General features: G+C 36.0%; 1 protein-coding gene across 14 annotated transcripts in view; it reads right to left on the bottom strand.

The window, feature by feature from the left end:
- Positions 1–11,286, bottom strand: part of ADD1 (adducin 1) — a 112,233-nt gene that overhangs the window by 37,354 nt on the left and 63,593 nt on the right. For all 14 annotated transcript variants that reach the window (XM_054030821.1, XM_054030827.1, XM_054030830.1 and 11 more), the window contains 5 exons: positions 6,625–6,705; positions 4,313–4,462; positions 3,083–3,226; positions 2,825–2,923; positions 2,510–2,686 (listed from right to left, as the gene is read on the bottom strand). In XM_054030821.1, coding sequence (XP_053886796.1) covers positions 2,510–2,686; positions 2,825–2,923; positions 3,083–3,226; positions 4,313–4,462; positions 6,625–6,705 — 651 coding nt within the window. The remainder of the gene's footprint in view (positions 1–2,509; positions 2,687–2,824; positions 2,924–3,082; positions 3,227–4,312; positions 4,463–6,624; positions 6,706–11,286) is intronic.

Here is an 11,286-nt window from a genome sequence, read left to right as displayed (position 1 = left end):
CCACTTAGGTATCTAGGGCAAAATTAGTATTTGGTCCTGCTAGTGAAGGCAGGCAGCTGGACTCATTTCGGAGTCCCTTCCAGTTCCATGAGATAGGTATATCTCCACATATAAAAGAGAGTGGGATAAAAGGTAATTGAAGATAGAGGATGGGGTGGGGAAGAGGGAAGTCTTTCACCTGCAGTGTCAAAACTTATCATTTAGCTTGTAGTAGTGAAATAATTATTCTGAAAGCTAGCGGGCTACAAAATACAACGGTAGGTAATTTTAAATGTTTACGTAATTTTGTTTAAAAAAAGATTATGTGAGTACTGAGGTTAGGAATACTACAACTCTTTCTGCCTACTCTCTCTTTTCCTCTTCACACTTGCACTCCATCCCATTGTATGGCTTCTCTTTGGTTTTCTCCTACTTTCTCTTAATTAGTCTTTCCTTTCCCTTCCCAGCGTCTCATCTTTTTTCCCTTTCTTTCTCTTTTGTTCTGAGTTTGGTTTCTTCTTGATAAAATAGCACTTCACACAGTGAAAGGAAACTTACTGTTTGTTACTTGTTTGTTAGTTTCTCTCAAAATTTTCCACATGCAAAGCCTTCTGAATTGGATACAGGGCGAAAAGTGTAATTATAGTCCATTTCATATGGCAATAAATTCTTTATAAATGAAGCATGTTGCAGAGACCATTTGACTATAATTGTGTAATCTTTAGTCAGTTTCCTCTGAGGTAGTTCCATGTGTAAAGCACTATTACCCTGCAACGATGCCTTGGCTGCTGTCCCATTTTCCACCAACCAAAGTGCATCCGGACTGGAGGTAGATAACAGATATACGAAAATGGTGTTGGAGATTACCTACAGTTGACTACATGGCCAGGGACTCATTACACACATTTAATATTGTGGTGAGAAGGGAGAATAGCCATATTAATATCATAAAATTATGGTAACAATTGTTACGAGTCAGGATTGTATCAGTATATTTGTATATGACTACTTCCTGAGACAAGTTGCTCTTGCAAGCCAGAGCCCAGCTAAATTAAGATACAGGATGTTACAAAATTACCCTCTGTCTCTTTAAACTTTTAGGGTGGGTGTGTCTGATAAGAGATGAAGTAATGGACCATAAACGCACATCCCAATGTCATATTATAACCAAGCTCTTAAGCTCTTTGCATCAGTTAATACACATTACCAAATGTCTGGCAATAAAGGTAAGTTGAGAAACAAGAAGTGTTAGAATGATGCACTATATACTACACTCTAACCTTAAACATATGGTCCTTTCTGTTTTAACTTTTCTAACTTTTTTAACTCTAAATTTGTTTTTTAAAGGAAATATATAGTTTACCACAATTTAATTTCATGTTTTTTACACACACACACACACACACACACACACACACACACACACACGGTTGAAATGGCATTTATTGAGGGCTGTTGCATGGGAGATGAAAGTTTGGGAACAACCTCTGGTCTCTCTCCAGGTTGAGGGTTCACGGACTGTAGGGAAAGATGGTGTTGATGGCATCATCCTTTAACAGCCTCTTGTGGCTAGTCAAAGCATGTCAGTTTTGTAGGATACATTAAAGCAGCTCAGTCTAGTAGAGAAGCTCTGGATTTTAAGGCAAATTGGGACACAGGATAAAATAAACTTTCATATTAGTGTAGTGGCTTTCTGTAGAAATAGCAATGATTGATCACTCAGTGATTGCTCATACTGAGCTTTGGACACTGGAAATGGTTTTGTTGAAAGAAGGAAACATTGTTCCAGATACCGGGAATACCCAATCTCTCTAAAAATATCCTAGCTTCAAGCTGGGTAAAGATTTAGTCTGAATCATAACCTATATCACAGGCAATGTCATTGCTGGGCATTATTCAGAATGATCGTGTAGACTTTAACCTATGACCCTCAGACAAATGTTCTATCCATGGAGCCATATGGACCATCATTCTGTGTTAATACGCAAAGACCCCTCTAACAATGTGACATCCCGAGAAGTCCAAGTTTACCTTTAGACTCCACCTTTTTGTTAAGGGGTAAGGAGGAAAGGGCTGCATGTTATTATCTGAAGAGGCTGCATGCACCACAATCACAACTAACAAAAGGAACCAGTCTGTATTACAAGAGGTACAGAACCTAGTGAGTATGAACATTAAGGCCTGATCCAAAGCCCTCTGACAGCAAGAAGAGTCTTTCCACTGACTTTAGTGGGCTTTGAATCAGGCCGTAACTGACTATTCTATCTTACATGGAAGCTTTAAATACTTAGATTAAAGATTAATAAATGAATTAACCTACATGGTTCTTTTTTCACATTATAGCCTAGACACTAACCTAAGAAAAACTTAGTATTTTGGAATCTCAAGAATCAAATTTGTCAGCAAATAAAAAAAAAAGTAAACCATGATCAAAAAACCTGAAAAAAATCTTAGTTTCTTTATAGCACTTAAGAAAGAACTTTGCATTCATCATATAAAAACTCATTAGATATGATGTTATTTGCTTTACCAGATTATCAAGCATTCGCATAAGGGCTTCAAACTCCTGCTCTCCAATCTGCCATTTTGGATGGGATACAGTACCCTCAGCTGCTGGAGACTCAGGAGAACGAGATTTGGCTTTGTATTTTCCAGGGTCTAACAGCACTAAGTTGTCAGGCCCACCTGCACTGGCCAGGGTACGTACCTTAAAAATAATTAAACCACATTTTAGTTTAGATTGAAACTGTCACTTCTTAATCATTCAACTATCCATCTGTTTGAAGGTTATGTATCATGTTGTTATAGATAGCAGATTCATTATATAATATATTAAGATTCTTACTTGAATCTCACAGGCAACTACTAGATTATGAATATAGTAGAAAGCCTCTTCAACGGTCTCCCCAACTGATACCAAGCCATGGTTTCTGAGAATAAGGACCTAGAAGAAATAGACATTGCAAGGAATATGAGCTGCTACAAGAAACCTACCTGCCAAGAACTAAACAAACATACCTCCCTTCCTTCCCATTTCCAATAAAAAAAAAAAAAAAAAATCGCTATTTTCTTTTAATATTGACCTATGTATGGAATAACTGACCTTGCTTTTAGGTCCCAAGTTTTTCTGAATTAACACTTTTTCTTCATCGTCAACCAGAATACCATGGTAGTCATGATAGGCCACTTCTCCAAGAGAGAGTGCTTCTGGTGAAATTGGCAAGAGACCACACTTCATTGCAGAAACCTGAGAAACATAATAGTAGATTTTGAGAGAGAAGTAAATAAAAACAAGAAGTCATTGGTATACATTATATACACTAATGAGTGAAGTGGAGGGTGAAATTTCATTGTTAATATTTAAATACAACTGAGACATTTAAAAGCAGGAGAACTGAAGATTGGTCAGAAGACAAGACAGAAATGTGAAAAGATTTAGAAAATCAGCCTCTTACCCTTAATTCATACTCTCTTTTAAGTGAATATTTTAAAATATAAGATTATAAGTGACAAGCTTTCCTGCAGCTTATTATACAAAATCATGGTTAAAAACAACAATCATTTTTATAGCTTAAAATCCTCAGAATATGATCCAAAATTTGGAACTTACTCAATTTGGGTCTTGTTATCCACCTTAAAATCATTTTATTGCTGTTCTGAATCAATTTAATAAGAAAAATATCAAAATAAGAACTGCAATAAAGCAATTTCCTGAATATTTGAAACTCAGTCACTGGGTTGGCTCCTAAAAAAGCTTCTGAGGTGGAATTGATAATGATTTATAACTAGTTGTTCTTGGAGATGGATAAAAACAGGGATCTACAAGTCAACATGGTCATCACAAAGCCCACTGTTTGAGATCAATGCTGCTACTTGTGCTGTGAATCAGTTACAGATGTGCTACCAGAACAAAATATAGATAGGACGCAAGTACTCCAATACATAGCATATATATGCAGAAAATATTACAAAGTGTGCCTTACCGGGCCACTGGAGGACACTTTACCTTGTTATGACCCATTGACTGAAAAGGTTCTATTTACAATCTGAAATTTGCCATTTGTCTAGTGTTATTTCTAAATATTGATCCAAGATTTCATATTCATAAACAATATTAGCACAGATAGTGTCAATTTCTACAGTACGGCCCAATTTTGCAAGCACTCACAAGGCAGGAATACTCACACGCTCATTAACTAATTTGACTTCAAATAGGACTCCTCATTAGAATACTGGTTTCAGGGGATCAAGCCCTTAAACTACAAAGTAATTATATGACTACTTGGGAACAGCTACACTTCTCTTAAAATCTACAGTAAGAGGAACTGCTTACCGCTGCCCCTGCTGGTGTATGGATATGAACAATGCATTTAACATCAGGTCGAGCAGCATAAATTGCAGAGTGCAACGTAAAACCAGCTTGGTTTACTCCCAGGTTAGTGCTTCCACGATCAACTATATCTCCTTGAATATTGATTTTAACCTGACAATATAAGAAAACATTGTAATAAAAAGTTTTATAAGTTATTGTTGTCCCAAATGTATTTAATTCAGCATCTTCCTATAGCAGTTTTAAAAATTATATTATTGTATTTTAACAATATCATACTACATAACAGTATGTTATATATAAACGTATATAAACCGATGTCATTAACAGCAACAATATTAAGCTTTAAGATCAATATATTTTAAACAGCTGTAGAATTGGTCTACAGTAACACCAAATGAGCTTTCTATATCATTGCTCTTTTGTAAGAAATCAAATCCATCAACAAGCAATTGTATAAACAAATTATTCCCCCCCCCCTACATTGTTCAACTTTCACTCCCTTGATTCTTGTGATGACATTTCCACTAGTTCTTCACTGATCAGAGTGTCTTTCAGCCTAGACACGGCCTGAATTACTAATGTAAAAAAACAAGCAAGGAGAAAAAGCCTTTTAGAAAACTAACACAAAACTTTTCAGTCCTCTTTTATGCATCATAATGCAGCAAGAAAGAGTACAAGCTCACTTCTTTGCCTATTTCTTTTCAGGTCACTTTTTTTAGCTGCTAATAATAAGGTTCCCTTAACATTCAGCTCCTGGAATGTTATTCAGGCCCCTCTTTTTCCTCATTGATTAATCCCAAATCTAGAAAGAAAGAAATCTGATCCTTTTTATACTAGATTTCTTTTTCCTTTCTGGCTGCAAACAAGTATCTACAGGTTGTCAATAAATCTTGAGACTATGTATAGAATACTTTACTTTGGTCTTTGATTGGCAACTAAAGCTGTCTTTGAAAGTCTGTAGACTCTTTATATGTAAATTGGACCATCATCAGTGTTTAATTTTAAGAACCTTAGATACTAATTGATTAAGAAATGCAACTAAATTCTTGCCCTCTAGGCTTATTGGGACACCCCCTAGCCACAGATTTGTATTGAATGCTTGGTTTTCCAGAAATTCAGTCTTACAGGTAATGTCTTGATTTTCTTTAATTGTTGCAGACAATAATATACAGAGTTCAGTTATTTTCCCTCTTTTCTCCTTTATCCTGTTCTCAAGCCATACTAACACCAGTTTAGACAGAACTATGCAGTTTCCCAAAATAGTGTCAGAGAGGACTAAGACATCTAGTTTGGGGATCTGCGGCCACTACAGGCATAAGTAATGAATTAGTCTTAATGCTAAATTATTTCAGCATTGCCATGGATAGTACCATGGCTTTATGTCCTTTTGAGGGGTGCTGCGGTATGCAAGCCTTTGAGTCACTGCTGGATCTTCCTTGAGCTTGATGAGAAGTAGCAGTCTTGCATCACTAGGCTTTATTTTATTTATTTATTTATTTAAAGAGATTTTTAGTTGCAGAGGAGGCTTCATAACACTACCCTCCCACAAACAATATCTGAAAGTCACATGACAAAAACAAAATTATAACCTTTGACACAACTGTGCCAACTTGATTTTTCGGCTATCTGTCACCACAGTCCCATTGCCCTAGGTGTAGGCCTGTTATTATGCACTACTATTTATTTTCAACAAGATCTGGAAAAGAGAATATACTTGGTTAATCCAAATCTATTGTCTTTCTGTAATCCAGAATTAAAGGCAGCAAAGGAAATACTTAGCACTTCATGTCGTGAAATCACTGCAAAATCATTAAAACTATAAATATATATTAACCTACAAAACAGGTACTGTAAGTACATGAAGAAACTGAGGAAGAGAGATTACAGAAATTGCCCAAGGTAACAGACGGAATTAATGTTGGAGAAAGGACTAGAACTCAAGAATTCTCCACTCTCAGTCTTGTGCAGTTTTTATGTAATTAATACCTCAAATTAAAATTTAGGATAATGTAGATTTATTTTAGCATATGAAAAAAACTAAGGACCAAGAGTTTATACTCAAATTACAATCTGAAATTTTATGTCCATTAAAAAGAGAAGTATTTTACTTCCAGCATGAAGGATACTGAAATCAGTCAAACTCTTTAAAAAAACATGCAGCAAAACTGTTCTGGCCATGAGACTGCAGCAGAAAATAACTTGTAGTATTTTCTAAAACATGCTTATCTAAGTTTAACATACATATATGCTAGACAGAATTTAGAGGTTTATATCCATGTTCTCTTGGTATAGAAATAGAAACTAGCACTTACCAAACTGGATGCAGAAACCTCACTATAAAGAAGTCCAAAAGGTACAATCAGGAAGTGCTCTTGCTCAGAACTTACTCTGGCCTAAAAATACAAGAGTGAAAGCTAAACCTTTACCAAAAAAAAATGTAATATTTTAAATTCAAGTTCTGTTTTGTAAGCTCTAGGAAATATGCCATACAATAAAATTACAAGAGAGTTGTTGAACACGGGAGATGTACATATTCCAGAAGCATAAACTAACAGTCATGCCAGATCCACTATAATTGACATAATTTATTAAACCATAGTACACTTGCTAATAGCCCATGTTTAATAAGGCTTCAGGGAGGCCCAGGCTACAGTCTCTCAGGCTGATGGAAGACCAAGATGTAAGTAAAACACCAAGGGGGTGCTCAGATCCTACAATAATGAAGGACTGATAACAACCTAATGGTTCCCTAATGCCCTACGGGAAGCACAGTTTTGGAGAAGCAATATTGTCACCCATAGTGTTAGTGTCCTAGAAAAACCTCTGTTTGCTATACGGAATGTAGGATTCTGAAGCAGAAAACTTGTGGAAATTTAAGCAATCCAACTAAAGGGTTTGAACATCTTGACCTGGGTGGGATGAACCCTTTAAGTAAATGACTTTTGATGGTGCGGGGGAGGGTAGCATGCCTGGGGGCTCTCCACCAACTATCCTTCTTTTTACATAGCAATGTTTAGCTCAAGGTTTAACACACAGATGATGGCGTTCATAACTCAAAATTAATTTGTAGTTTGTAAACTGTTTAGGGCAGGAACCATATTTTTGTTATGTTTTTAGAGTGCCGTGCACAAAGTAGCTATGGCCTCCAGATGCTATTGCAGTATTATAACTTATACCACAGTGTAAAATAAATCAAAGGACGCTTTAAGATGTGCTACTAGCTTAACTGCACACATCAGCAAAAGCAATGGATTATCTGTGCACACCCTTGTACCAGAGATCAAAATAGGACGTTTTTTCATAGTCCCATAGACAACCTCAAACCTCCATCTAAATGATCCATTAGTAGTTTTATGAAACGAAATGGATGATTCTTTTCTTATCTCCTCTTCTACCATTAACCCACATTCCTTTTTTAATTAATGAATTTGATTAGGATCTAACAACCTGATACTTTCTCAGGTCTATTTACCACGTATAAAAGTGATACTCACACTGAGACCCACAAGCTGCAAATGGCTCTTTAATGTGTCTCCAGTAGCTCTTTGCAGCACATGCTATTAAAACACTGTGTGATTTAATTATTAACCAATCAGGATGCTTTTACTATGTTATTAACCAACTGTAGTTGATAAAATAATAATACTTGGTCATTTTGCTATGAGAATATTACTTACTTACTTACACACACACACACACACAGTAAATGAAACAATGAAGTCACACTGCTGTCGCTCTTTTGGGTAACGTTGATCACTAATTCGGCTCTTGAACACTGAGGTCTGCATATCACTGATGTATAACATTAAATTAGAGCTTTCAAGCAATTAAAAAAATTAATTGCGATTAATCGCACAATTAAAAAAATGAATAGTGATCAATCGCGCTGTTAATAATAGAATACTAGTTATTTAAATTTTTGGGCATTTTCTATATTTTCAAAATATACTGATTTCAATTACAACACAGAATACAAAGTGTACAGTGCTCACTTTATATTTATTTTGATTACAATATTTGCACTGTAAAAAACAAAAGATATAGTAGTTTTCAATTCACCTAATACAAGTACTATAGTGCAAACTCTTTATCATGAAAGTTGAACTTACAACTGTAGAATTATGTACAAAAAATAACTGCATTCAGAAATAAAACAATGTAAAACTTTAGAGCCTACAAGTCCACTATGTCCTATTTCTTGTTCAGCCAATTCCTCAGACAAACAAGTATGTTTACATTTGCAGGAGATAATGCTGCCCGCTTCTTGTTCACAATGTCACCTGAAAGCGAGAACAGGTGATCTCATGTCACTGTTGTAGCCAGCGTTGCAAGATATTTACATCCCAGATGTGCTAAAGATTCATATGTCCCTTCATGCTTCAACCAATATTCGAGAGAGTTCATACTGATGACGGATTCTGCTTGACAACAATCCAAAGCAGCGCGGCCCAACGCATGTTCATTTTCATCATCTGAGTCAGATGCCACCAGCAGAAGGTTGATTTTCTTTTTTGGTGGTTTGGGTTCTGTAGTTTCCGCATCAGAGTGTTGCTCTTTTAAGACTTCTGGAAGCATAATCCACACCTCATCCCTTTCAGATTTTGGAAGGCATTTCAGATTCTTAAATTTGGTTCTGGGCTGTAGCTGTCTTTATAAATCTCACATTGGTACCTTCTTTGAGTTTTGTCAAATCTGCACGGAAAGTGTTCTTAAAATGAACAAGGTGCTGAGTTATCATCCCAGACTATAATATGAAATATGTGTCAGAATGCAGATAAAATAGAGCCAGAGACATACAATTCTCCCCCAAGGAGTTCAGTCACAAATTTAATTAACGCATTATTTTTTTAACGAGTGTCATCAGCATGGAAGGCTGTCCTCTGGAATGGTGGCCAAAGCATGAAGTGGCATATGAATGTTTAGCAGATCTGGCATGTAAATACCTTGCAATGCCAGCTACAAAAGTCCCATGCGAAAGCCTGTTCTCACTTTCTGGTGACATTGGTAAATAAGAAGTGAGCAGCATTATCTCCCGTGAATATAAACAAACTTGGTTGTGTTAGTGATTGGCTGAATGAGACGTAGGACTGAGTGGATTCGTAGGCTCTCAAGTTTTGCATTGTTTTGTTTCTGAGTGCAGTGATGTAACAAAAAAAAAATCTATATTTGTAAGTTACACTTTCATGATAAAGAGATTGCACTACAGTACTTGTATGAGGTGAATTGAAAAATACTGTTTCTGTTATTTTTACAGTGCAAATATCTGTAATAAAAATAATAATACAAAGTGAGCAGTGTATACTTTGTATTCTGTGTTGTAATTGAAATCAATATATTTGAAAATGTAGAGAAACAGTCACAAGTATTTAATAAATTTCAATTGGTATTCTATTGTTTAACAATGCAATTAAAACTACGCTTAATCGTGATTAAATCGTGTGAGTTAACTGCGATTAATCGACAGCCCTACATTAAATGAAATGCGTTTTATGTGGTTCAAAGTCAGGAAATATTATTCCAGAGATCAATTGTCTATAAATGCCAATCTAAGATCCAATGCAGTCAACAATTCAGTTTTTAGATTTCTAACAGTTATTTGAAGATGCAGTTCCTCTCTGGCTGGGCTTTTTACACCGTATCATTCTTGGTAGTCATCTTAGTACTTAAAATGGAAATCTAGGATTTATTTAAAGTAGCTGCTCACTGGGAAAGTCCTCTCTCATTCTCAGGGTGCGAACAGCAGTTACTATCTTACATCAGCACAGTTGAGAATAAGGCAAACAGTATAATGAGGGGCACTCAATCTGAAACTGCAGACAATACTGAGCAGTCACAATTCCAATTCTTTTTACACAGACAGGGCTTCCTACGAAAAAGGATGAACTAAAACTAGACAATGTTGTCTGCTTCTAAGAACAAGTACCGTATATACTTGTTCATTAGCCCGTTCGTTTATAAGCCGACCCCCCAAAATGGTTAGATAAAAATAGCAAAAACTGTATGACCCTTTCATAAGCCGATCCTGCATTTCAGGGGTTGGCAAACTTTGGCTCCTGGCCCATTAGGACAAGCCTCTAGCGGGCCTGGACATTTTGTTTACCTGGAGCATTCACAGGCTGAGGGGCTCTGTGCCTGTGAATGCTCCAGGTAAACAAAACGACAAAGTATTAGATATTCAATTCAATGCTTCCATAGAGTTTAAAATCATCAATTTTTGGTGCAGACCCCCGCTCTTTGATGCATCCGTTTTTATTTATTTATTTAGAACTGTATATCAGATTTATATTCAACAAAAATCTGACTCTTTTCAATTGGCATTTCTAACTCAAGTCACTAAAAGTGAGGTGTCATATATCAGTCTCACTTGGTGGAACTAAGGGAAGAAAGTTATCCCACACAAAGGAATCTTTCATGGAAAGGCAAATGGAGAGGAGGGTCATAGTGAGACTAGTTTTCCTTCTCTAACTTTAGAGGGAAGAGGTTATTTTAGATAACTGTCAACACAGAAGATCATATATAAAAATTCTTTTACACACAAGGTATGTATTAATAGTCCACCGGTGCACATAATGGAGTGTCTTAATGCTGTCTTTAACACCATGACTATTACTTATCATTGCAGATCATTTGTCAGTTAGTAGCTTGTGTAGCTATTTCCACTCAATCAATCGCAAATGGATGCTTATTTTAATTATGTTCAGAAAAACACTTGCATGATGGTACTGAACACATACTGCTTCAAAAACGTAACATTCTTCACACATTATCACGATACTCCTCTACTAAATTACTGCCAGGCCTAACCCGAGGAAGACATCTTCAAAAGTGACCTGAAGAAATATCTTTCTAAACAGTTCTTTAAAAACAACAACAAAAAAACCAAACCTTAACTTACTAACAGGCAGCCTGATTATTTTTCCTTCCCAATATTTCCTTTTAATTTAATACTCAGTAAAAACAGAAATTGGCAAAGA

The sequence above is a fragment of the Malaclemys terrapin genome, chromosome 5, assembly GCF_027887155.1.
Source record: "Malaclemys terrapin pileata isolate rMalTer1 chromosome 5, rMalTer1.hap1, whole genome shotgun sequence".
In the NCBI taxonomy this organism is placed as follows: Eukaryota; Metazoa; Chordata; order Testudines; family Emydidae; genus Malaclemys; species Malaclemys terrapin.
This window is presented reverse-complemented; position numbering and strand designations above follow the sequence as displayed.